Genomic DNA, 26,555 nt, shown 5'->3' with positions numbered 1-26,555 from the left:
TAATGCTGAGATTTCATGAATGATTTGTGCCGTTTCTGCAATTTCTTTCCTCAGTGTAATGCTGATACATCAGTATTCAATAAATTGAACAACATGGTTACATTGTATTTTATTTCTGAAAATACATTCATCCCTTTCTTTTACATTTACTTCGATATTTATTTGTCCTTCATGTGGCTCATAGAAATGGCAATTTTCATTTAAATATTTTAGTGTCGTTTTGTTCACAGTGTAACATATCAGTAGTAAAGCACATTTACAGTGTGATACAATTATGTAGTCAAAAGTAAAATACAGACAAACACCTTAAATAACGAAGAACGTAATAAGCTTTGTATTATGACACTGAAAGCAAAATATCAATATTAAATGTTTAAATATCAGCTTAGCGAGTTAATGTGCTAACTGCATCATGCTAAGACATCGAGTAGAATACGCTTGGTCTAATTCCGCAGTATTAGATTTGTCCAGAGGAGGGCTACAAAGAGAAAGGCGGCATCGAGCAACTCGCCGTTTGCAACCGAAACTCACAAGATGTCTGGAAGTACAGTAAAGAGCTCCGTTTGGAAAGTTGACAACTGGTCCGAATTCAACAAGCAACATTTATCTGGGGCACCAATCCTAAATCAAATCCAGATTAGGAACAACCAGAGATCAACATGTGAGGGTTTAACATGAACATACATCACACAGACTTAAGTGGGGAGGAATTTGCATGATCTAACACCGGGAACGCACGCCGACAGTTACAGTCTGGAACTTAAGAAGCTTAAGACGCTCCAGCCGCATGTATCGCTTGGATCTACGCTACATCAGAAAACCTTAAAAACGGCACAGCATTCAGTCCTTCCGTCTGAATCTGACAATCATGTGTTCAGCAACAGTGCAGGTATATTCTGGCATCATAATTCATTGTAACAGGAAGACTTTTTAACAGCTGGTCAGACTGACATGATAAACAGTATAACCCAACCAAAAACATACATGTATCTTAGGGATGGGCAGTTAAAAGCTGAGCATATCTGAGCTTACTCACAGTGGTGGGCGCACAGTTCAGGGGCGATCACACGGTCCAATCAGGACTGTCTTTGGAGCTTAAGCACACATTTGCAGCCAGCTTCATGAACAGCTTTTAAAGAGTGACACGAGACCAGCTTCACTTGATTCGACTGCATATCTCAAGGGAGAACAAGAGAGAGAATAATTGCATAAAGACAACAGAGAGAAAAGAAAGCCGAGATTTGATATGTCACAACCCCTTCTGAGGGTAATCGAGTGGAAGTCAGTGCAGGGCAGAGAAGTCAAAGTCTGCAAAGAACTCCTGCTGCTCGGTGGTGAGGAAGAACGGGGTTTGCGGAGGGGTCAGGACAGGCTTCAGACGCGTGAACTCCTCGTCAAAGTTACTGACGTCTGCTGGGGCTTTAATTGACGGCAGGAAAGGAGGTTTGACTCTTTTGGCCAACAGGGCTTCCCAGTCTATGCCCTGCAGAGAGGAACAAGGCTTTTAAAAAGAGAATTTAAAAGAGGCTTCACTAAGGTAGTCACAGACTATTCAGTTAGTGTCTGTCACCTGGAAGAACCTGTGTCTCTTCACTTCATTGGCATCTTGCTCTCCTGCTCCCAGTCGTTTTTCAGGGTTCTTCTGCAACAACTGCCATTAAAGAGTCCGAGTCAGATGGACTTTCAGTTCAATTTCAATTTGTTTTACTCCAAGAGGGATAAGTGCTTACCTTTTGTATTATAGAGACTGACTCAGGGGACATAAACCTTGGGTAGCGCACTTCATCGTTCACTATGCTGTCAAACACCTCCTCCTCATCATCACCGGGGAATGGAGACTGGCAGCCACAAAGGATAAGATTTCTTAATGCTTTTGAAAGAAGTGTCTTTCAAAAAAGAAGGCTCTTATTTGACCAGAAAAACAGTAAAAACCATAAGATTGTGAAATGTTATTCAAGTTTCAATTAAAGGAGTAGTTCACTTCCAGAATAAAAATTATGTCATCGCCCTCCTCTTGTTCCAAACCATGAGTTTCTTTCTTCTGTTGAACACAAAAGAAGGTATTCCAAAAAACGGTAGTGTCCGAAGTTAACCGTTGACTTCCATAGTTTTTTTTCCTACTATGGAAGTATATGGTGCTCATCAACGGTTCAGATGCCACCATTTTTCAGAATATCTTCTCGTGTTCAACAGAAGAAAGAAAGTCTTACAGGTTTGGAACAAGAGGAAGGCGCGTAAATGATGACGGAATTTTCATTCTGAAAGTTTTTTGGCGCATCTTCTCAGTTAACAAAGGCTCTGATCGGCCGATCGTGATCGGAGCACCCCTATTTAATTGATTTCTATTTTACAATGTAAAATATTCCTGTGACGCAAAAGCTGAATATTCAGCAGCCATTACCTCAGTCAGTGTCACGTGATCCTTAGAAAACATTCTAATATACTTATTTTGTGCTCAAGATACGTTTCTTATTATCAATGTTAAAAATAATTGTGCTGATTAACATTTTTGTGGAAGCCATCGAACTTTTTCAGGGTTCATTGAAAAAAAAAAAAAAAAAAAAAAAAAAAAAAAAGTTAAAAGAACTGCATTTATTTGAAACACAAATCTTTAGTACTGTGTATATATGTATACACACACACACACACAAATGCATGCATGCACATACATACATACATACACACACACAAACACACACACACACGGCAACAATTTAGTTAATCTGTATTGACCAGGACTGACCTCTCCCACTAGCATCTCATAGATAAGCACACCCAAACCCCACCAGTCCACTGCACGGGTGTACATGCTGTCCGTCAAAACCTCTGGGGCCAGGAACTCTGGGGTGCCACAAAAGGTTGATGTGCGATCGCCATATCCCATACCTGATTGGCAGCAAGACTTTGATGACTCTCTGCTCAAATACTGTCATGTGAGATGAACAAAAAAAAAGTTCTGCAGGAGAAATTGTATTCTTAAAATGTACCTTCTTTGCAAAGTCCAAAATCTGCAATTTTCACAAAGCCATCAGAATCCATTAACAGATTGTCCAGCTTTAGGTCCCTACAAGGAGGAAAGAGAGAAATCGTCCATAAAATCATATGCATCATTGCATACACGCATATAATAGGGAATTTAGTTAAGTATTATTAGAAGTAATAGTGTAGTTATATACCTGTATACAATCCGGTTTTGGTGCAGGAACTCCAGGCCTAGTAATACACATGCAGAATAAAACCTGGCAGAAAAATCCCCGGTTTACAGTCACAGCCAGAGGAAAGTGGCAATGCCAAAAATATACAATGCTGAAAATATTCAGCATGTGCATCTGAAAAAGTGTAGCACTTAAGTAAATGCAGACACTGTGTGTGTGTGTGTGTGTGTGTGTGTGTGTGTGTGTGTGTGTGTGTGTGTACCTAGCCTGGCGTTCAGAGAAGATGCTGTTGTGGATGTGGGTCATCAGGTCTCCTCCAGGTGAATACTCCATCACAAAGCACACATGGTCAGGCGTCTGGAAGCACCCATACAGGTTCACCAGGAAAGGATGACGGGACACATTTATGGTCTCAAAAATTCTCTTCTCACACATTAAACTATAACAAAAATGAAATGAATTCACAATACAATACAAGCCAAATACAGCTGGAAGTGTTCACTCTTGTCAGACATACAAACATAAAACCCTTCCAAGTGGCCCCTTGATAAAAGTATAAAATGTGGCTATATATTTTTGTTTTTTTATTTATTTTTAATACAGAGCCATTAAACCATGTTGTAAACGGACAACAAATTATCCATAACCCATTTGTGATGCACAGGAAGACATTTCTGACAGAACATCACCTGTCCACTTCATCCCGGGTCACAACATCCCCTTTCTTCAGAGCTTTGATGGCATATAGTTTCCCCGTCCTTTTGAATTCAGCAAGCAGGACCTTTAACGACAGTTGACAATGACACGGAGTCACCAGCACCATCCAGAGTCATCCGATTACAGTACAGAAGGACAGCTGCAGTTTTACCTTTCCAAAGTGCCCTCTTCCTAAAACAGAAATGCAGTTGAAGTCCTCCATCTGCACCCCCTCTTTCCTCCTATGAAACAGGATATATACAACATACAGTGAGACTGAGAAGAAGAGCTATTACAGGAAAGAGAATGCAGATTTATTTGACTATCAAAAGATGTAGGACAGGTCACAGGTAGAAATTTAAGACCTAAGAGGTTAGGGATGATTCAAAATCCTCAGTCTAAGATTCGACCGACAATAATAATAATAGCATTAATAAATAACATATTGACTTACTGAGGTGTAGGCTGGGATACAGGCCTGCCTTTGAGACCTTGGTTATCCTCAGATGAATTCACTTTGGCAAGAGTCTGGGAAACAAGTCCCAAAACACATAATTACAACTTTAACTTTACCAGAGCAATACAGAACTACAAATTAAAAAGAAAGTGTTTGTCCTCAAGATATACCCCTGAAAGTGATGCTTCAGTCACAGAGTTCTGTGCCAAGTGGAGGCGCGGGGGCTTGGCAGGACGCTCCTCACTGAAATTCAGTTTAACAACTGCTGAGTCTCTGCGATAAACAGCCACAACACAGAAAGAGATTCACTTTATATTCAGCTTAATGGATAGATTTTCCTCAACCAAACCCCAGGGACACCGCTGTATGTCTCACCCAGAGGAAGGGGGCGTGGACACAGGTGGAGGGGACAAGGGCTCAGAACCAGGCAGAGGGGGGCTCAAGGCGGTGATGGTGCTGTTGCAGGGGGGCAGCACGCTCATCATTAGACGCCCCCAAGTGGCAAAGTTCATATTCATCTGTGCTGCCCGCAGGAAGTTTTTCCCTGAGAGAGACATTAAATCAGCCATTTAATATACAAATACGACGCAATAGTCTGAAACATCTTTTTTTAAGTGCTGAGCTCCAAAGCACATCTCAAGTTAATAGCTCCATAATGTCAGGTAGTTTTAAAAGCAATTTAAAAGTGATTATGAGAGAAATTATAGCAAATCGCTTATGAGTCACAGTCCCTCTATGAAGACGACAACAGATAAAATGTGAGGTCAAGCACACCTTTTTCTTTTGGGAAAATTCGTTTCTGTCGTTGTAGTTTAGGATGCCGCTCAATGACAGGATTGTTGAATCTCACCTGAAACCAAAGCACATTATAAATAGTATTATGCATCAACCTCTGCAGAAAGTCCTAAATGAAATGCATAGCTGCTGCAAACTGTATCAACCCTTGGCTCGGTGTTGTAACCTCAGTTCTCTCACCTCTGTGAACAGTGTGCCCTGTGGTTCTAGATAAAGACACATGCCGTGCCGCTGGTTGTCTAGGAAATCTTCTAAACGCAAGAACTTCACGGCACACAGAGACCTCCAGTCTCGCCAGTAAACTGCAATCTCCAGCTCCCGAGACTACAGGGGTCAAAAAACAATAACAAACAAACTCAGATATGAATTGCAGTTGTAGTTCTTCATTAATTATTCATCATTTGTACAATTCAGCATCATTACCTTAGTCTTCAGTGTCACATGAAATATTTCTAATATCCTGATTAGGTGCTCGGTTACTAATGTTGAAAAGAGTTCTGGAGCTTAATATTTTTGTAGAAATTGTGACACATTTTTCAGCTGGCTTCAAAAAAAGAATATTCAAAAGAACAGTAATTATTTGTGAAAGAAAGCTTATTTCTATAAATGTGTAATATTATAAAAGTCACTTTTGAGCATTTCAGTAAATGGTTGTTAAATAAAATGTATTATAGGAAAATAAATCTTCAAGACCCTAAACTTTTAAACATAGCAATGTAATTGTAGTGTAAATGCAGTAAATACAGAGTGAAATAAAATAAAAAATATGGCTATTAAAATTTGAAGAAAAATGAAACATGCCTTTTAAGGTTTGTACTATTAAATCAAAAGCAGTATAACAGCACTTATTAGTTCTATGATGATTATATTCCAGATCACGAATCAGAATACTGGATTCCTGAGGTATGATGTGCATAACTGGTGTGTTATGAAATGATTTCCTGTTTGTCACATTTCTCAAGATTCTTCATAATGTGCAGACTTAGTTATAAGTCAGAAAACATGGCTTTGTGTCAAAGACAATCAAAACTTTCAAGACGGATACAGCAAAATGGTTCCCCATTTATCAAACAGATGTGAAGCACAGCCTTTTGCTTCAGTAATCTACAAATAACGAAATAAGATCTCATTCTCCACTGGTACAGCTGAATCAGCTTGGAGAGAGCCGCGGGCTGACTCGGCCAGAGTCTGTGTCAAAATGGTGAGCAAACGATCACAGTAATGTTGTGAGGGATTAGTTTGGATTGGAGGCGAATGATTGCACTCTGGAAGTAAAGCTGCCTTAATGAAGGTGAGGAAATGCCTTTAGCCAATGGCCATCACAGGCACTTTCTGTAAAACAGATGTGGCAAGTGTTATCTGGGATGATTGACAGTTATTAATTGCATGGTATAAAAGCACTCAGACAAGTAGTCTGATATTGTGGCATACATTAAGGGCGAGCTCCCGATCTGAATTCAAAACTCTTGTATGCTGTAGAATTAGTTGGCACTGACCCGTTCGAGTTCGATGCTAAAGCTCTGATTCCAGGCCTCCTTACTCAGCGGCCGCCAATGTGTGCGACCCACTATCTTGTTATCCACCTTCAATACAGCGCTGATCTCCGCTAAGAGAAAATGCATTAAAAGAAAAAAACAATTATAAAACCATCTTAATGGGGGGAAAAAATCCACATACATAAATATTTACAGAATTACTGTCACATAAGAATTAAGTTAAATATTCTATTTAAGTCCATCGAGTCTGTTTATTTAATCTATTTTAGACTCATCTATTTGGACCAGGTTGGAAAATACAGATAAAGGTTTTCTTCTGTCACTGTCCACAGTGAGACTATAGTGAAATCCATTATATTTCACATTGCTTCCCCTGTGAGACTCACTTGAGAGCTCATCAGTCTTGGTGGGCTTGCCGTTGGTGCTGCGGGTGGAGAGGCCGGTTCTTATCCTCAGTGATTTGGACTCAGAGGGACTTCCAGGGGCGGAGGACATGTTGCTTAACCGAGAGCGGCCTGGAACTGACTCCAGCAGGTCCTGACAACCCATCAGTCTGACCTCCAGACGCCCTGAAAACACACACTCAAATTATACACTATTCAGCCACCATATGTACGTACAACAGGATTAAGAAAACCAATTTGCACAATACACACAAAAAGCAGATTAGATTCTACTTTAATTTCCTCTTTACTTAGACATTGCATAATGATACCAATCAATATATTATTGAAATATATTTTAAAATGGAATTTATTCCTGTGATGGCATGAATTTTCAGCAGCCATTACTCCAGTCTTCAAAGTCACTGATCCTTCAGAAATCATTCTAATATGCAGAATTGGTGCCCAGAACACTTTTCCTATTATTCAATCTTATTATCAATGTTGAAAACAGTTGTGCTGCTTTTGGGATAGGAGAGGGGTGAACAGAGCATGGTTGGAGTTGAAGACATCCTTGACCATCCTTTCCATCCCTCCACAGAGAGTGTCTGAATGACACTCAATTTGATTGATCTGTAAAACGGTTTGCTATAAATAACACATAAAACAAACAGGGTTCGGCTAATATATGTTTATGTTGATGGATGCAAATTCTGGCTCTTCACAGAGAAGAAAAAAAAAAAAGTGGACAAACCATTCACTTTGTTCAATGCGAATGCCATTTGCTGGAATATGAATATTTTTCATTCGCGCTACTACCCGCCCGCAAGGAGTTAATTATCCGCACTCATCCCTGCCCGTGTATTTTAGGAATGTCAAAATCCACCCGTTTCAGCCACTTTTATGCGGGTATCCGCAGGTACCCACAGGTACCTGACCCGTTGCAGGACTCTAATCAGAGGTAAACAAAAAAATAAAACACAATATAAATATGGTTCAGTTTCTTGCACAGAACGGGCTTTTTGTGTCATTACACATGTATCGCCACGAAATGCAGGGTTTAATTTGGTTTTGTCCAATTTTTTTGTTTGTTTGTTTTATTGTACATTTCAGTCGTGATTACCATTCACATCCATTATAAGACTGACAGACTGCAACTGTTTATGTTAAAAATCTCAGTTTGTGTTCTACTGAAGAAACAAAGTATCCTACATCTTATTTGCCTTGGGTGTAAGCAGATAAACATCACCTTTTCATTTTTGGGTGAACTATCTCTTTAAAAACATAACATTCCTGCTAACTTTCAGCTGTGTCAATACCTGTAAGGCTGGCTGGTTTGAAGAGCGAAGAGGATGCTGAAGATGAAGAGCACAGACGATCTCTATGCAACCCAACGACAGGCGAGGACCCCACTGTCAGCTCCTCTTTAATAGCAGCTCGTTTGGGATGGTCATGTGGAAGTTCTCCAAGCTGCTGCTCCAGAGACAAACGTAACAGGTCCAGTTTCTGAGAGGACTCCTGCAAACGGGCCTGAGCCTGGACACAAAAACAATAAAGATGCTCAGCAAAGAGCAATATGAGCTACATTTCTGAATGATAGTAATGTAAAGCTACTAACTGTATATATTATAGCAGTTATATAGTATATGTCTTATATCCAAAGCTGTCTGTTCACAGAGTGCTATATCCAAGCATGTTAACAGAAAGTGGAGTGGAATGAAAAAGATGCACAACCAAACGAAGGAAACTGCAGCCTTATGAGGATTGTCAAGGCATCAAGAGCCACCACGCACAGAAGTGTTTTTGTCTGAATTTGTCCATTTAAACAATACTTCAGAGAGAGCTTAATATCTGTGCGCGTTTAAGGTGCGAGTTTGCAAATTTTCATTGAGCGCATGCACAAATCTTCTCACTGCGTGCACGAGATCGCGTCCTCTGGCTCTTAAATGTTTAAACTGGCAAAGCTTAAATGAGTTTAGCACATATCAGCATGTGCTATTCAGATCTCATCTGTGAGCGCGCACTATCAGCACCCGGGTGATGACGGAATAAATGACTGCTCATATTCCAGCAAACAGCATTCGCATTGAACAAGAGTGAACAATTTGTCCAGGGTTTTTTTTTCTCCTCATCGCTGTTGTTGTAATGTCTTGGGAGCCAGATTGCGCATACATCAACAGAAACATATATTAGCTGAAGTCTTTTTTTTACGTGTTATTTATAGCAAACCATATTACAGATGCTTTGTCAGATTTAAGTTGAACCGCAGTTCCAGCACGTGCCGAACGGTTCGGGGGGTTTTTTTGCGAACCGTGCCGTCCCTAGTCTGTGATGATTTGGGGTGCAATGTCATCTGCCGGAATTGGTCAATTGTGTTTTTTGAAACCCAAAGTCTCTGCACCCATTTACCAATAAATTTTGGAGCCCTTCATGCTTCTTTCTGCTGACCAGCTTTTTGAAGATGCTCATTTCCTTTTCCAGCAGGATTTGGCACCAACCCACACTGCCAAAAGCACCAAAAGTTGGTTAAATGACCATGGTGTTGGTGTGCTTGACTGGCCAGCAAACTCACCAGAACTGAACCCCATAAAGAATCTATGAGCTATTGTCAAGAAGAAAATGAGAAACAAGAGACCAAACAATGCAGATGAGCTGAAGGCCACTGTCAAAGAAACCTGGGCTTCCACACCACCTCAGCAGTGCCACAAACTGATCACCTCCATGCCAAGCTGAATTGAGGCAGTCATTAAAGCAAAATGAGCCCCTACCAAGTATTGAGTACATGTACAGTAAATGAACATACTTTCCAGAAGGCCAACAATTCACTAAATGTTTTTTTTTAATTGGTTTTATGAAGTAATTTGTTGAGAGGGTTTTGTTAAATGTGAGCCAAAATCATCACAATTAAAAGAACCAAACACTTAAAGTACTACAGTCTGTGTGCAATGAATTTAAATACATGAGTTTCACAATTTGAGTTGAATTACTGAAATAAATGAACTTTTCTTCGACATTCTAATTTATTGAGAAGCACCTGTACATGCTTATAATTCAGGAGTAAATAAAAAAACTTCCAAAAACCACTTCAAGGTCTGTCACATTGTTACTCAAATACATAGGCTTTTTTATCAATACAATGAAAGCCAATGGACTCCAATGATGTTGGGTCCCCAAATTTCTTCAAAATACCTACTTATGCTCCACAGTCATACAGGTTTGGAACCACACAAGTGTGAGAAAATGACCCAACTTTCATTTTTTGGGTGGAGCATTCCTTTAACAGTATATTGGTCTGTAGTTTACAGATAGTCAATCCATTCAGAACAGTGTTAATTTTGACACGAAATTTTAATTTAGTTTTAGTCTTAGTCTTTTGACTATAATTCTTTTTAGTTTTAGTCAAGTTTTAGTCATCTGATTTGTTTTAATTTTAGTCTTATTTTAGTCGACTAAAATTGCTTGGTATTTTAGTCGACTAAAATTGCTTGGTATTTTAGTCAACTAAAATAAGACTAAAATCAATAACAGATTTACTAGACAATTTTTTACAGCTGGTATAGGAAACAAGCTTAACCAAAATATATAAAACACAAATTCAACTTTATTTCAACACAACTGTGTCTTTATTTCGATTCAGAAGCTTTTATGCAGCAACAAACACTGTCATGATAATGTAAACAATAACTAGCTGCCAATTGACCATCAATAAAAGAAAAATAAAGTTAGGTCCAGGACCTTAAAGCTTACAGCTGAGCTGAACAATAAGTGCATACATTTAAAGTAAATATTTAATAAGTTGGGTGGATAAAAAAAGTAACAAGATCTTATAAGGTATTCATTTGTCTAGCAATATTGTATGTTTTAAATACTACAATATTGCTAGATTAGTATGTATAATGATAGGATGTGAACATTCATGTTTCACATGACTAATATAGAAATATTTGTGATATTGTCAACAAGTAGAACATTATAAAATATTCTAAACATTAGTATTAATCAAATGTATTTATCATGATATTACGTATTAGTATTGTGCTCTCATCTAACTTGAAGAAGGGGCTATTTTACAATACTTTTCAGTTCGTAGTATTTAATGCTACAACATCTACGCACTGCACTATTCCAATTTTGCTTAGCTCAATAAACAAAAGAACATCGTTGTGAAATTACATTTGAGAAAATGTCCGGGTGGCTTGTCTGTAAATGTCTTTTCAAATTGGTTGTGTTCTTGCCACGAATGAGCGCTCCGCATGCTTTACGCTTTGTTTTGCTTTGTTCGTCGTCAAACGTGAAGTGAGCTGTGGACATTTTGTCGCTCTTTTAGACATCACCTCTTCGAATGCCGTCTTCCCGGGAGCTCATTTAAAAACTGAAAACCTTCGCTTCACGTCTCAATAAGTCAGGCTCGGATTGGTTCTCTTCTCTCATGCAGTCTGTTCTGTTTTGCCGGTTCTTTTGCTCATTCCTCGCATCTCTCCCGTCTGCTGATTTGATTTTCGTCACAGTCTATTTTTGTCTCGTCCTTTATTCGTTGACGATAATGTCAATCAATTTAGTCATAGTTTTAGTCTCCATCAGTGCCTTCTATTTTAGTTTTCGTTTCGTTTTCGTCCGCAAAAATATATTCGTGACGAAAATAATGACGAAAATATTTAGTCAACGAAATTAACACTGATTCAGAATGCATCATGCATGGCTGTTGGTTTCTGAAAAGCCTTTATATCAAAAACCAATAATTGCACTTACCTCCGCTAAAGCACGTCGGTCCTGCACTTTGCGTACACCGAGCTGCTTGACCACATTTTTGGCACCTTCTGCCACAGCTGCCTCAATCTTCAGATGGTGCCTGAGCTCCTCCACCCGCAGTTCAAGTGGACTAATTGTCTCAGAGGGGCGACCTGCAAAAAAACAAAAACAAAACAGCATTTAGCAGCAAAAAAAAAACACCATCCCATTAGCCTTCCACCTGGTGATTACATGTGTATAAACAAAATAAAATAAAATAGGGAATAACCAGGCAGAAGCTTTCTTTATGGTTTTTGGATTCATAGAGTAAAAAGTACATTCATATAGGACTTTTCTTTTTTTAAGTAATTTATTACATATCACAAAATAAATTATTGTTGAATAAATATTGAAGCATTTGAATTAAATGGAAATTAACATACTAACCCTAACAGTAAATCAACACTGGAGGCGAGTGTAACAACAGAGCTACACTGCAAGAGCCCAGTATTGCTATGCTTGCATTGTAGACAGAATCAATTAAAATGGGAACCACTGAATTGTGTCATGTCATGCCACTTGCTTCTAATGCATCTGGTGAATGCTCAGGTGAGTCTTCAAATAACATGAAAGGAACTAAAGCAAACCACACCCAAATATAATACTGAAAGGTTACCTCAAATGCAAAACTGACATTTAAGATTAAGTTCAAAAATATACAAATATGTTCTCAGAAGCAACTTCTCTAATAAGATGGGTGATGATGCTGCATTGCTGATGTCAAAGCTTTGATGCCTAGGTGAAAACGGCAAAGACTGGGCTCCGCACTCACTATGTAATCAATAACTGGTTGCCTTGGAAACCGGTTTCCTTTTTTATTATCATTTTGAGAATTTGGTATGAAATTTTATAGGCCAATGTCACTGTAGGAATAACACCTGACTGTTTTCCAAGAAACTTTGGTAAACTCTGCTATAGACTGTGATTTTGTACATCCCAAAAACCTTTAGTGAAGTTTTAGTGCTGTAATGTCAATTTCTTTAAGTGGCAATGTTCTATGTGAAATAAATGAAAACAAAAAAAGTAATGATCATGACTTCCTACATGTTTTCTTTACAAATTGATTACCCTCTGGCTGTGTGGTCTCCCGCTCTCCATCTCTGGCCTGCGTGACTTTGACAATCTGCATGCGGAGCAGCTCGATTTTCGTTTTGCTATCCTGCAGCATCTGCTGGGCTGTGGACAGCATCTTCCGATCCTGGGGAGTGACAACAGAAGCGATAGAGAGATAGAGACTGAACATCTTGCATTTGCATTAGAACAAACAGTGAGGACACTGTCAGAGGAAAGAACAAACAGTCAGAGACTAGAAAGAAAAGTGATGGAATTGTAATTTTTTTTTAAAAAAAAGTGTTGTTTGATGATGTTGATATATATTTTGACTAGTACTGTGACTGTCAAACATTTAAATCACATCCAGGATAGAAAATTTTGTTCACATAATATACATGTATACTGTGTGTATTTATATATATATATATATATATATATATATATATATATATATATATATATACAGAAAAAAAACACACACAGAATACTCACAAATTTATTATATAAACAAAAACCTTGATTTTGGATGCTTTTAATTGCTATTAATCTTTTGACAGTACTAATTTTGACCAGTAAAATTGAAAGATTTTTTCCCATGACTCTTCTAGGCATTTATGATTATAATAATAATAATAATAATAAATATCTAAATTTCTGTCAAGTACTAATTCTCAGAATTCCTAATTTAAAATATGAACTTACTACTATTAAAATATATTAATATACTAATATTTTCAACAATATAGCATAGCCAATTGATATCTGTAACTTTCTAGCCAATTAAATACCTTAAAGCAGAATAAAATCTAGTGTTAAACGTATATTCCCTAAAAGAAAAAAAAAAAACCTGTAATATGCAGAGACAGCTACAGTACAAGACATTCATATGTCCCAAAAAAAGGTAAACACTGTGGTGCGATCAAAACATTATTCTGTTAGTTTGAACATCCCAACCAGCCTGATAAAGAAACAAAAGGGGATGCGTTAGGGAAATCAGAGAGTCATTTTTGCAGTTTTATTCTATGACACTATTAGCAAAGAAACCACACACTACAGCTTTAAGCTGAGCTGAGCCAAGATGAGAAATTCCCACAAAGACCAACAGGTCAAAAGTGCAGCAGTCTTCATTAAACTCCTCTCTTTCCCATCATGAGAAGCAGTCAGGTGTACACACCACACCCAAACATACTCAAACATCAAACACTGACTGTGCAATTTCTGCCCCAGAGCTTTATGAGCTGTGACGTTAAAGTAGCTCAAGAGAGCCATTTATCCTGAAGCGCAGCGACTACATTAAGCAAATGAAATACTCAATGATTGCAATGTCCAATGGAGTTTCAGTGTAAACAATGTTGCAACATGAAACGTGACCTCTTCTGAAACCTGCAGAAAAGACCCACTCAAGAAGTAATGGAAGAAGCGAACCATACCGTCCATAGTGCTCTCCCCCTCTCAAAGCAGTTCAAGAGGTCATCTGTCATGTTTTGTGAACTTTCAGATAGCTGTATGACATCCCCTTGCTCTTCTTTCACCCCCATCAGACGTTCCCTCCTGTGTTTTGCTCTCAGTCTTCAAAACTGTTCATGTCAGTTTATGTCGTATAGCAGACCCGCACATCGCTGATCAAGGATCAGCATCCGATAAGCCACCCCATTCTTTCTTCTTTATTGTTCTACTGTCCTTGCATCCCACTTGCTTGCTCACTATTCCCCTCCCCTTTTCACATTTGTTCTTTTTTGCCTCTTTCTCTCTCTCTCTCTCTCTCTCTCACGCTGTTTTCAGATCTCCTTCCAAAGGAGGCAGCCACCTCGAACTGCTGCTGCTGCTGTGCCCTGCCCGGGCTGGCCCAAACCCGAATGCTTCGGCATTGGTTGGAGCAAAGTCACATGGGTTGTTGCTGTCGCCAGGCCCAGGACAGGAGAAACCGAATCAGTACCAGCAAGCTCTTCCTCTTCAGACTCAAAGGGATGATGTTTTAGAGCACATCTGTGAGTGTCTTGAGTGTGTGTGTGTGTGTGTGTGAGATCAAGGCTCGGTACTCAAGCTGTCTGAATCTAGCACAGACATAAATCACAGAGCTGCCAGCACACAGTGTTCTCAGCCAGACACCGCAGCATTATCACAGCCCTGTCTGATAGAAACACACAGGCTCAAATACACTCATGGCTAGCTAGAGGTCATGGGACTATCGCTCTAAAAGGGTTATAAAGGATGGAGAGACGGAGGGGGAGGGGACTTGGAACCTCTTTTGTGTGCATGTTATCATATTTCATAGCTTTTTGGCAGTGACCCAGACCGATTTAAATACACACAGTGGAGTGGAGGACAAGTTACTCATCTTCAAGATGCACAGGGAAAAAAAAGATGGGGCAAAGATGGTGGGTGGGCTGGGGGAAATCCTCACCTTGACAGAACTGTTGGCGTATGTCTGAATGATGTTCTCAGCTCCTTGTTTCACCTTAAGCTCCATGGTAAGCTGTTTTTTCAGAGAACGGACACGGCTGCCCAAGGGTGATGTGACCTCTTTCCAATGGAATGGATCTGGAGAGGTGGCATCATCTGATCCGTTTTCTTTTTATACGAAAAGCAAATGAGTCAAAGACAAAAAAAATCTGCACTTTATAAAGAAATGTGAAGCAATTAAAGCTGTTTACACTACCATTCGGACGTTTTGGGTCAGACTATTTTGTTTTTTGAAAGAAATCAATAATTTGCTTCTTTTCTTTGATTTCTTCTAAATTAATAATTAATACAAAAAAAAGTTATTTCAAATAAATACTGTTCTTTTGAACTTTCTATACATCAAATAATTCGGAAAAAAATATCACGGTTTCCACAAAAATATTAAGCAGCACAACTGTCTTCATCAACACTGAATATTAAGTTTCTTGAGTATCAAACCAGCAAGTATCATGTGACACTGAAGGCTGGAGTAATGATTGCTGAAAATTCAGCTTTGCCTTTACAAGAATAAATCACATTTCAGAAAACAGATATCAACTGGTTTAAATTATTTATTTTTTTACTATATTTCTGATTGTTTTGTCTGTATTTCTGGTCAAATAAAAGCAGCCAAGCATATGAGACTACTTTCAAAAACATATCAAACCATATTTGAACAGTAATAAATATTTACAAAAAAAACACTGATGTCCTGAACAAGAACAAATCCTTTTTTAGATTGCTGAAACATAAAATAACAATTATATTGTCATAATGAACGAAGATCAGATAAGTAGAAAATAGGATGGAAACTTTAACGAAACTATTGGAGAAATTTCGTTGTCTCTTATATCAATTATCAAAACTCACTAGATCATGTCAAAGAACGATTCCACCCTCCTGCTCTCACCTGTAATAGTCTCTTTCTGAGTGGCCATAGCGCGTGCATTCAGCTCCTGGAGCTCCCAGTGGAGTTGCTCCAGCTTACGGTTGGAGGCTCGAAGCTGACCGTCCACGTCAGCAGCATTCTTCCGGTTGGTCACCGCCCGCCGTAGCCGCTCAGCCGCCTCTTTGATCTTCAGTTCCCGCTGGATCTCCTGCCGGAGAAGGGCAATCGCATCCTCTACACGCTGCTGGAACTCAGGGTCCATGAGGTCACCTTCAGCCAGACCCCGCAGACAGCTGCTCTGTGGTGTTCAAGTGACATTGAGAAAGTAGTACAACAAAAATCAACATGCTTCAAGTGTTTGTTAGCTTACAGCAGCCTTTTTGATAAAACACTCACATCTACTTAACAGTTCAAGTAAGGCAGGCATCTGAGATTCTGATTTAAAAAAAAAAAAAGTGTTAAAGGGATAGTTGTGTCATCCTTTAGTCACCCTCAAGTTGTTCCAAACTGGAATGAATTCCTTTCTTCTGCTGAATGTTATGTTCAACAGAAACAAGAAAATGTAAGAAAATGGTTTGGAACAAGTTGAGGGTGAGTAAATAAATGACCACAGAATTTTAATTTTTGGGTGAACTATCCCTTTAAGTAAACAGATAATTTCATTATAGTAACCAAATAATAAATTAAGCAAATAAGTGTGAACATACTGATATTGATAATGTGGACTTGCAATGAACAGGGTGAAAATAAGGTCACTGATATGAGCTGAATGTGGATAGCAGCTGAAGCAGTTACACCATAAACGCAAATATAGATATCTGTATGCACATGAGGCTTTAAACACTTCCAGACACTTGCATATTGTCAAACTACAGTGGTAAGAAAAAGCTAAATGAAAGGAAGAAAACCTACATTTATTAATGGTTAATGATTAATTAATGGTTATTTTACTGGAATGTTGATTCATGGCACATTGCACAGTTCTATGCTTTCTGTTTTGCTGGTACCTGTAATTAATTACTGGACCGATTTCAGCAAAATGTTATTACCAATGATGAGCAGTTTGGTTTTAAAAGTAAGCATGGGACTGATGTGTGTATCTGCACTGAAAGGGGCTGTGAGTAAGTACAGAAGGCAGAACTCCACCATGTGTCTGTGCTTCTTAGTTGCCTCCAAAGCTTTGACTGCATTAATCATGGAAAGCTATTTGTAAAATCACAGCAGTGAGGGGTTCCCCCACACCTAGTCCATGCTCTCCATTTTTGGCACAAACAAACAATGCGGGTTAGATGGGGCATAACAACATCGGAGACTTTTTTAGTGACAAATGGGGTTAGACGGTGGAATATTGTCAACCACGCTCTTTAACCTTTATATGGACGATCTTACTCAAAAGACTTAAAAACTGTAAGACTGGCTGCCTGGTGGGAGAAAGACTTTTGCACCATCTACTGAATGCAGATGACCTAGTTGTAATGTCACCTTACTCTGCTGGGCTGCAACAGTTGCTCAGAGTCTGCTATGACTATGCTGAGCAATATAATTTAAAAGTTTAAGATGTACATTAGATGTTCATTATTTTCTTGTTGTTTGCTTTTATTTACGTTGTATGCTGTTTTATATATATATCTATATCTATATATATATATATATATATATATATATATATATATATATATATATATATATAGATATATATATGGACCTTTCTGAGTCTGAAAGAAACCTATCATATCATACTGAATCTCACTTTGTTACACAGTTTGTTTCACACATTCTGACAGACTTAAGAAACCAGAAAAGGTATGAAACAAAAATGTATCTAATCAATTAACATGTTAATACACAAAGTATGAACTGTTATCCCTTAGATTAACATTATCAGTATTTAACAAGCTGTCAAATAGTGTTGTACTGATACATTCATAACATGACCATTTCAACTACTTTAAATAACAAAAGACTTAAATGTCACTCTTTTTCACAAACACATATAACTTGAGTTACATTGCAGTCTGTAGTGAGGGACAGAAGAGGAAGCTTAAGTCCTGTCAAACCCGTTCAACCTGAAAATGTTTAACGTTATTGATTTTAATTGTTCGGACAAAGCTATAAAACAGCCTTATTACGGCACATAACATGAGGCCATAAACACAGCATCTGTCTAATGGTTTACTTCATATTTGACATTTTATTTTTTATCCTTTATAATAATTTCTCCACTGCTAAAAAAATATATTGTGGGTGTCTTGAATGATTGAAAACCGTTGAGACGGGACACGGGACTCACCCAAAGTGAAATGTAAACACGAGCCGTTGAACGTTAACCATCTGACTAACGTCACTTGATCTCCAAACAGCACTTTGATCTCCAAACAGCACTCTGTGTTTCCTATTACTCCATTACTAACCATAACAGTTAGGCTGTGTAAAATAGATCTAATTTATTTCTTACCTGAAGCGTCACATCCGTCATTTTGAAATAATGTCCGATAAACGCAGAGAGTGATGCTTGGACTAACCGATTCTTCACTCGAGCTCACGCGGCGCCTGATTGAGTGACACTAGAAACCATATCCAAACTTCCAACTGAATTTGAGAACTCAACCAAAAAAAGGACATTCAAATAGAATAAAATGTTGGGTGCTGAAAGAAGATACAGGTGTCAGGCTGCCAGCTGGGAGGCAAGACAGCTCTCGAATTACCAGTAGTTTCCTTTTTTTTATGGAAGTTGCTTCGCCTTCCCATTTCCTGAGGTTTGAAAAATCCTCTTCGCCTCCCTTTTCAACGATTGGCTGACAGCGCTGTCACTCAAAGGCGCTGCACTTTCCTTGACCTGCTGGCATTCATAACATTGTTTAATATACACAATAAATGGACGAGGGAAGCTGCAAAGTTTCAACAATAAGAAAAGGTATAGCATAAAGTTGAAACACAAACAACAATTTGCTGCTCTACAAAACAACAATTTTACAAGTGAAAACGCATAAACTGTTCAAGTTAATAAAAAGAACAAATATATATATAAGTGCATATAGGATAGATTATATAAATAAAGGATTTTTGTCTGTGCAGAGTAAAAGTGGGCGTTTATCACCTTGTGGGTGTTTTCAAACTGCTGGGAGTTTCTAAATCATGCAATCAAAATGATCCCCCTTACCCAACCCCACCCCTAAACCCAAACCTCTGCTTGTGTAACATCTCGCGATAGTCGCTGAAATCCACGAGACTACACGGTGTGCTTGTATAAATCCGCTATTTGAGTTCTCAAGTGCGTCATTTCACATATAATATCCTGTCATGGCGGCTCTGCTTGTGAAGAAGTGCGCGTCCCCGGTTATTGTCAAAACGCTTTCAGCTCCTCAGTTGTGGATGCAATGTGGGTATCACAAAAAGGTAAGCTAGTAGGACTCATGCAAATTGTGTGAAAAATAATTAAAGTGTTTCGCTTTGACCTCATGTACTTGGTTCCTGTGTCTGACATCTGATACATAATGTGATACATAATGACAGTATTAGCAGCATTGGACTAACACCACTAACGTGTGACATACTGTAGCAAGTTTTTAGCTGTCAGTCAGTTTTAATTCTTTAAGTCAGTTTATATTAGATCACATTTAACTTTTTTAACGAGTCCAGGATTTATGGATAAGACAACAAGTAAAGTCATAATTTTCTGTAATTTGTATTATGGCAAAATGAGCAAACGACTAACTAGGTCCAAATGGGAGAGATTGGGGAGCAGCATGGACGTTTGTTTGTCTTGTATAACGATAAAATGCACTGACACAAGATCCTGACTTTTTTGTGCCAGAAAACTTAATTGGCCACTCGTTTGAACGTTGTTTTTATTTTAAAGGTTGTGGACCACTATGAGAACCCAAGAAATGTAGGGTCTTTGGATAAAAATGCCAAGAATGTGGGCACAGGGTTGGTTGGTGCCCCTGCTTGTGGAGATGTGATGAAACTGCAGGTAATTCTGTCTTGCTTAAAAATAGACTTTTTACTGATCTTCCTAAATTGTATTTTTTTTTTGTCCGAATGGATATGTTCACTATTGTAGGCTTATTAACTGTCATTTTATAGCACAGGTATTTAAAGACTAGCATGTTTGTATTTGTGACATGAAATGATGCATAGGCTATAAAAAGTGAAAAATATTAAACATTTATTGCATCCTTACTTAAAAAAGAAGCAGTATTTAAGGTGAATCTTTCAGGATCTTAATTCTCTGTAGAATGACTGAAGCCTCTGATTGGATTGAGTGCTTACGCAGGATGAGTCTGCATATTTTAGATGACCCTATTTATTATTTATTTGACGGGGACAAAACAGAATATAATATTTGCAGCCCTTTTCCTTTTCTCTGCTTAGGCTTTTTTCTATGGACCTAATAAATGCAGTAACCTACAAACAATATATAGTTTATAACAAAGTAATTAATGCTAAAAAATTTTTTTTAATATAAATCACCAGTTGTAAAAAAAAAAATATATATATATATGGTCACAAGGCTGTTTCTGTTTAAGCCATTTTTGTTCATAGCTCTATTGCATTTTTTCATATGAACTTTTTTTCTCACAAAAAATAGACATTAATTTGATTTCTATACTGTATTTCAAGTGATAAATGAAGAGTTTTTTTTTTTAAACAGTACATTCATTATAGAGTATTAACAGTCTGGAGTTCAGTTACAATGCTGATGATGAACTGATGTGTACGGTTGTTTTTCCCACCTAGATCGAGGTGGATGAGGGTGGGAAGATTGTGAATGCCAAGTTCAAAACCTTTGGCTGTGGTTCTGCTATTGCTTCCAGTTCCTTGGCTACTGAGTGGGTAAAAGGCAAATCTGTAAGTAAAAATGGTGACATTCGCTAGTACTAGTTCTTCTTGATTCAGTGCAAATGTTTGTCCTCTTTTCTTTTTTTTTCTCTATCTGCATTGTAACAAAGTTTGAATATAACTTAATGTTTTTGTCCTAATAAAAGTATTAAACCTATATATACAATGTACAGATTGATGAAGCCCTCAAGATAAAAAACACTGAGATTGCTAAGGAGCTTAGCCTTCCACCAGTCAAACTGCACTGCTCAAGTAAATATTCCTTTTAATTTATCTGTGTAATATTTGCATTATATTTGCTGCTTCTGATAAATGTAACATGTATATGTATAATAGAAATGTTATTTGTGATGTTGCTGTATTTAAGATGTTTCTGTTCTGTAACTGACCTTGTTCTCTGTGCTGTGTAGTGCTGGCTGAGGATGCCATTAAAGCAGCTTTGGCAGACTACCGTCTGAAACAGGAAGGGGAACCGGGTAAGAAGACCACCATGGCCCGCAACTAGGACGCGCACTTGATCCTCTGTTGTAATAAATCTCACCTTGTGAGTTTAGACCAAAGCTCTCCATCTCTTGCACTGTAGCCAGTCTATTAAACGCACAATGTAAAAGAACCAACCAATATACTGTTACTGTTCAAGCCATATTTGTTTAGATATATTAATGTAGTGAAAAAAAGAGTGTAAGTGGTTATACTTGCGAGCTAAACACGCACACAAAGTTATCTTATTGTATTATTTTAGTTTGATGGAATAAAAATGTTCTGAATAAAAACAATTCTGATGATGATTTATGCTCCTGGGCTTTTATTTGATGGCCTTTCAAACATCCATACTAGCATCAATAAAGCATGTTTAAACCTCAGGTATGTTGGCATTGGATTTAATACTGCATACCCTGAGATCTAGAAATATAAATTAACAATTAAAATTTGAAGTGATGAACTGGTTCTGCATTGTACTTGTTTTCAGCATGGCTAGTATATGGTTTTTGTTTGTAAACTGTGATTATTGATCTATTCTGGCTCAAAAAAGGGTAACTATTCAGAAAAGTTCTAGATGATCCAGGTGAAAAAGAACAACATGATGCATTTCTTCTACTAATGCTGAGGTCTAGTAGTGTGCACTGTGTAGTTTTTGCCTGATGCATTAAAATATGTGTAAATGTCAAAAGTTCTTTCATTTTCAGGTTAAAACTCTTTGTTTCATGAACTGTTAAGGTACAAATGACCTACCAACAGATCTGAAGCAAACTACCACTGGTTATTGAGAGTGAAGTCATAGTACTGACCTTCATTTATTAACATTATTTAAGAAATCTGGTATAATCTCATAAATAAGTCAATAGTGATTTATTGAGAAAATCGTGTTCTTCATAAAGTACATGTTGAGACTAACTGGTCTTAGACTAAACTGTTTGCATGGGGCTTTGTGGCATTCTACAGCTGTGGCTGAATACCTCTCGACCTTGAAAGGAAATATATACTGTAGCTAGAATGTGTAAACAGTAAGCTGACACTTAGATTTGTCTCCTTAATTGGAGTAGCAAGTGTGCTTGCTTTATTTTTTGGATGTGTGTGTGTTTATAGTGCATTGCAATGTTGTGAGCCATTAGACTAGATAACAATAGATCATGAGACATAAAATATCATTCTTCATTCCTAAGCTTTATGGATGTCGTTAGTAATAATAGAGAGCAAAATAAATAATATTTCTGATTTCGGGTTAAAGAGTCAAATGAAAAGAGATTCATGACAAGCGACATGTAAAATGCAGTTTTTATTTTATTTTATGTCTTGCCTAATAGGCATCCGTTCATACCATTTAGACGTAAGTAAATAACATTTTCAAACAGATTATTACATTTATATGTGGTAAATCGAAATAAACAGTCACAAACAAAAAGCCTTGAAAAAACAGATGATCTCATTGAAAATTCATACTACATTTTTTAGTTTTACAATGTGTCCAAGAAACACACTTTGTTCTGTATTTCGTGTCTCCTTCAAGGCTTTAAAAATGTCCACACTAAAATGCTGTTTTCTCTTCACTGATTAATGTTGAGCCTGAAGTAGCAACATCCTGTTTGTTCATGTCCTTTTGGATCTCTGAATTCTCTGGCCCAGATGAATGTTTGCTCCCTTCAGGGTGCCCAGAGTCTGAGGGGTCAGTCCCTTCCATGTCACAAGCGGGGACACTATCCTGGGACCTGCTGGGGCCGCTTTTTTCCACAGTATCCTCAACAGCAGTCTGATTTGTGGTCTTGTCCTCTAGCGAGCCACAGCTCTCCTCTTGACTCTTGTCGCACTGAACACATTCCTCGTCTTCCGCATGTTTTTGGTCTTCCACTGTTTCATTTTTCTTCTTCAATGGCATCTTGATTGGAGTTCGGAGGTTCTTGGTAGCTAGCATGATGTCCTCTTGGAGCTGCCTGGCTGAATTCACCGGCTCCTCACTGGAGCTGGTTTTGGCTTTCTCCAAAACTTCACTAAAGAAGCGCGCTCCTCCAGTCTTGTCTCGCTCATCCACGTACATCTTGGAAGGGAAAGCGCAAGGATAGTATGTGCTGACTTTACGTCGACGACTCAAGATAGCAGCCAAGCAGAGGATGGTGACGATGAGTAGAAGTAATGTGGTAATGACGATTATGAGAAGGTGGTTCTCTTCTAAGAAGTCCACCAGCTGATCCAAGAATGATTTGCTATGTTTTTCTCCATCTATGGAGGTGGACTTCACAGATTCATTGTGGAAGGAGGAAATGCCAGGTGTGGGGGTAAAGTCTGTGCTCTCAGAGTCGAACTGCCCACTGCCCTCCAAAGAGTCATTAAAAATGACATGGGTGGCGTAAGTGGTGCGAATGACAGACAGGCCAATGAGCCAGTGGAGAGCTGAGTGGTCCATCCTGTGACTGAATACCTGAGGTGGTTAAAAAGCCATTTTAATTACTGTTATCAGAACTTTGGATAACATTCTGGTAAGGTTTTTGAAGTTATGAACAAATCCAGTAACACTAATAGGAAGTTCTTTCAAATGTAGCTGGTCTTTTAATAATCGTCCCCTAACGAGAGCAAAATAAAAAATTTTACTTTCATTTAACATTTTCTCTAATGTTTGTATAATCAAAAAAAAAAAAAGTTATTTTGAACATTCAGAGAATGTTTAGAAATAACACGATTTCACAACTTAGTGGGAATGTTAGCAAATTGTTCTTAAAACCTATTTTTGTTAGCTGTGATGTTATCAACATGAGCTCCATAACTTTATAAAGATAAATAGTTAAATTTTAAGACAAAATTCAAAGCACCATATGGAAACTTCATTGGATTCTCACAATAAACATCCATTTTTACATGATTTATTAATTTAAGTAAATGTTAGTTTCTACAATGAACTAGTTAATTGCTTATTCCTATTTATCCATGATGTGTACTGATTAACATAATGTGAATTTATACTTAAAATGTTAAAATGTATACTTAAAACTGCATTAGTGAATGTAGAATTTAACAGTTAAATATTTTAAATAAGTGTATAAAAATTTACATTTACATTTACATTTAATCATTTAGCAGACACTTTTATCCAAAGCGACTTGAGAACAATAGAAGCAGTCAGGTCAACAAGAGAACAACAACAGTATACAAGTGCCATGACAAGTCTCAGTTAGTCTAGTATAGAACGCATAGCCAGGTTTTTTCTTTCTTTTTTTTTAATGCAAAGACAAGAAAAGGAAAAGTGCTGGTGTTAGTTGGTTAAGTGCAGGCGAAAAAGATGAGTCTTTAGATGTTTCTTGAAAATGAGTAAACCTGTACGAATTGAGATTGAACAAACCTTAAGTTCATATAAATAACATAATAAGTGCATAATAAATTTGGTATTTATTTGTAAAAGACAGCTGGCAAACCAACATAAATAACAACGGTTTGTTTCTTTAAGTAAAAGTATTTCAGTTCTCTCCACTCTGTTGCATCTGTTCTCAAGCTGGCGACCACATAATCATCACTGGACATTTGGTGCACCATGGAAATAGTATCAATCTCATGTGGCCCGTTACTCTCAAACACACACACCGCATTAATATTAGTCTCAGTCAGTGTTTTTATCCTGGCTTCAAAGCATTTCCAAACATCAAAAAGTTCTGTCCTTACTTCGCATATATGAACTTTCTTTTTCTGTTGCTCTACAAAAAAGGGTCATCTTGCCAAACTCAACCGTGAGAGTCCAGTCTACAACTATTCTTTGTTAAACAATCTGTAAAACAGTTACAGACCAGTTTTAAACTGGACATGAACCTTGTCAAGCTCTGCATTCCTGTAAGGTATGTCATCTATCTGTCGTCACGTGGACAGGAACAACATTACTAAAATAGAAAACAGACAAAAGTAATGTTGAAATGAAAGAGCTTACTTCCAAGTGCTGATGTTCTAAAACATGCTGACTGAAGATGATCTAACATGGAGAAGAAAATGTCGGCTGTTTCCTCCTCTCGAGCTGGATGTCTGTTGTTACAGACTTCACGATGAAGAACAATTTGGACTGGTGTTGGGGGAAGAAACTTCTGTTGTCCCCTCCTCCTCATCCTTCTTGTTCTGCTTTTACTCTGTCCCAGGAAGACTGACTGGGCCATTTCCAGACACGCTGTTCTCATTTAGGCTGTTTGGGGGAGAGCCAAGTTTTCTTCCCCTGCTTATGCACTGGAGAATTTCAAGCCACCAGATGCAACACAGTTTGTTTTAAACTCCAGATTCCTATTTTCATCCAGTATCTTGAACTTAAAAACAAAAGAGCCTTTAAAACGGCATTCTTCTAACTATTAAATCTAAATACAGACATTGATTGTCCCTTGTAAAATAGTTTGGGTTTGTATGTGGCCTTCAAACAGAAGCTATCAGGTCCCTGAGGAAGAGCTTTATGTTTCCTGTGCTCACGTGATCAACAGGGGAGAGGGCACATGTGTTATGAACCACTGCTGGAACGATGGACAAGGTGTTGAAACCTGAAAAATATAGAGCCGCTGAGGTAGGTCTCAAACCCAAAGAACAGCAATATATAATGAACCTGAAAATTATGGTGAGACTAAAAAGTACCGTTTCAATATTCAAAACGGTTAAGACGTACAAGATTGAAAACACCTGCTTTCAGAGCACCTAAGCTAAGAATGTTGTGTCTTTTTTCATTTCATTCTTTCTTTACTACAGAATAATAAACCTTGCTGTGAATAGACATGACAAATAAATGTCTTTACATGCCTCTGAAATAATGGTAAAGATATATAACATATACTGTAGCTTTTTATCTGCTTATACAAAACTAATAGTGTCACAAGATATTTCAGTTCCCCGGAAGAGCAGACTGATGTTAGGCATTGCCATGGATGATGGGCAATATTAGGAAATATCTGACTGATGAAAGACACGATTGCAGGGATACAAATAGTTAAGGGGTGAAAAATGCCCCTGTCCGGGGCATGCTCTGCATAGATTCAGCTAGAATCTGTCCAGTTAGACGCCACCCACATAGGCCTATACACTGTCATTCAAAATACACACACATTAACACTA

General features: G+C 38.0%; 3 protein-coding genes across 6 annotated transcripts; 1 reads left to right on the top strand and 2 right to left on the bottom strand.

The window, feature by feature from the left end:
- Window positions 1-94: 94 nt before the first annotated feature.
- Window positions 95-18,913, bottom strand: LOC128007152 (serine/threonine-protein kinase N2). Of its 4 annotated transcripts, none has more exons than XM_052592785.1 (22): window positions 18,610-18,913; window positions 16,176-16,452; window positions 15,228-15,394; window positions 12,839-12,968; window positions 11,732-11,883; window positions 8,302-8,518; window positions 6,986-7,168; window positions 6,600-6,709; window positions 5,284-5,427; window positions 5,083-5,158; window positions 4,684-4,852; window positions 4,479-4,581; window positions 4,306-4,379; window positions 4,024-4,093; window positions 3,845-3,936; window positions 3,418-3,594; window positions 3,177-3,239; window positions 2,988-3,064; window positions 2,744-2,886; window positions 1,731-1,838; window positions 1,571-1,651; window positions 95-1,483 (listed from the first exon to the last, which is right to left on the bottom strand). In XM_052592785.1, exons 1-22 carry the CDS (start codon window positions 18,628-18,630, stop codon window positions 1,283-1,285), a joined length of 2,835 nt encoding a protein of 944 aa, XP_052448745.1. In that variant the 5' UTR covers window positions 18,631-18,913; the 3' UTR covers window positions 95-1,282. The 4 variants fall into 4 exon arrangements, with proteins under 4 accessions (XP_052448745.1, XP_052448746.1, XP_052448747.1 ...); XM_052592786.1 differs by having other exon boundaries at window positions 15,228-15,382; XM_052592787.1 differs by lacking the exon at window positions 18,610-18,913 and adding an exon at window positions 18,445-18,574.
- Window positions 18,914-19,367: 454 nt separating this feature from the next.
- LOC128007703 (iron-sulfur cluster assembly scaffold protein IscU-like) lies at window positions 19,368-21,784 on the top strand. Its single transcript, XM_052592828.1, has 5 exons — window positions 19,368-19,550; window positions 20,014-20,127; window positions 20,895-21,005; window positions 21,170-21,248; window positions 21,407-21,784. The coding sequence occupies exons 1-5, from the start codon at window positions 19,455-19,457 to the stop codon at window positions 21,499-21,501; spliced, it is 495 nt and encodes a 164-aa protein (XP_052448788.1). The 5' UTR covers window positions 19,368-19,454; the 3' UTR covers window positions 21,502-21,784.
- Window positions 21,785-22,760: 976 nt separating this feature from the next.
- LOC128007561 (transmembrane protein 119) lies at window positions 22,761-25,587 on the bottom strand. The gene is made up of 2 exons (XM_052592818.1): window positions 25,402-25,587; window positions 22,761-23,910 (listed from the first exon to the last, which is right to left on the bottom strand). The coding sequence occupies exon 2, from the start codon at window positions 23,893-23,895 to the stop codon at window positions 23,023-23,025; it is 873 nt and encodes a 290-aa protein (XP_052448778.1). The 5' UTR covers window positions 23,896-23,910; window positions 25,402-25,587; the 3' UTR covers window positions 22,761-23,022.
- Between the last annotated feature and the right edge of the window lie 968 nt (window positions 25,588-26,555).

This window comes from Carassius gibelio, chromosome A5, assembly GCF_023724105.1.
Source record: "Carassius gibelio isolate Cgi1373 ecotype wild population from Czech Republic chromosome A5, carGib1.2-hapl.c, whole genome shotgun sequence".
Lineage (NCBI taxonomy): Eukaryota > Metazoa > Chordata > Actinopteri > Cypriniformes > Cyprinidae > Carassius > Carassius gibelio.
This window is presented reverse-complemented; position numbering and strand designations above follow the sequence as displayed.

What these genes read in the sequence shown, in the direction of transcription:
- LOC128007152 (XM_052592785.1), bottom strand. Translation starts at nt 18,630, where the DNA reads ATGACGGATGTGACGCTTCAG. An exon ending in TCAGAAAGAGACTATTACAG is followed by an intron (nt 15,395 to 16,175) that starts GTGAGAGCAGGA and finishes TCGTATAAAAAG; the next exon opens with AAAACGGATCAGATGATGCC. An exon ending in GGAGACCACACAGCCAGAGG is followed by an intron (nt 11,884 to 12,838) that starts GTAATCAATTTG and finishes GTTTTTTTGCAG; the next exon opens with GTCGCCCCTCTGAGACAATT.
- LOC128007703 (XM_052592828.1), top strand. Translation starts at nt 19,455, where the DNA reads ATGGCGGCTCTGCTTGTGAAGAAGTGCGCGTCCCCGGTTATTGTCAAA. An exon ending in AATGTGGGTATCACAAAAAG is followed by an intron (nt 19,551 to 20,013) that starts GTAAGCTAGTAG and finishes TTTATTTTAAAG; the next exon opens with GTTGTGGACCACTATGAGAA. An exon ending in AGTCAAACTGCACTGCTCAA is followed by an intron (nt 21,249 to 21,406) that starts GTAAATATTCCT and finishes TGTGCTGTGTAG; the next exon opens with TGCTGGCTGAGGATGCCATT.
- LOC128007561 (XM_052592818.1), bottom strand. Translation starts at nt 23,895, where the DNA reads ATGGACCACTCAGCTCTCCACTGGCTCATTGGCCTGTCTGTCATTCGC.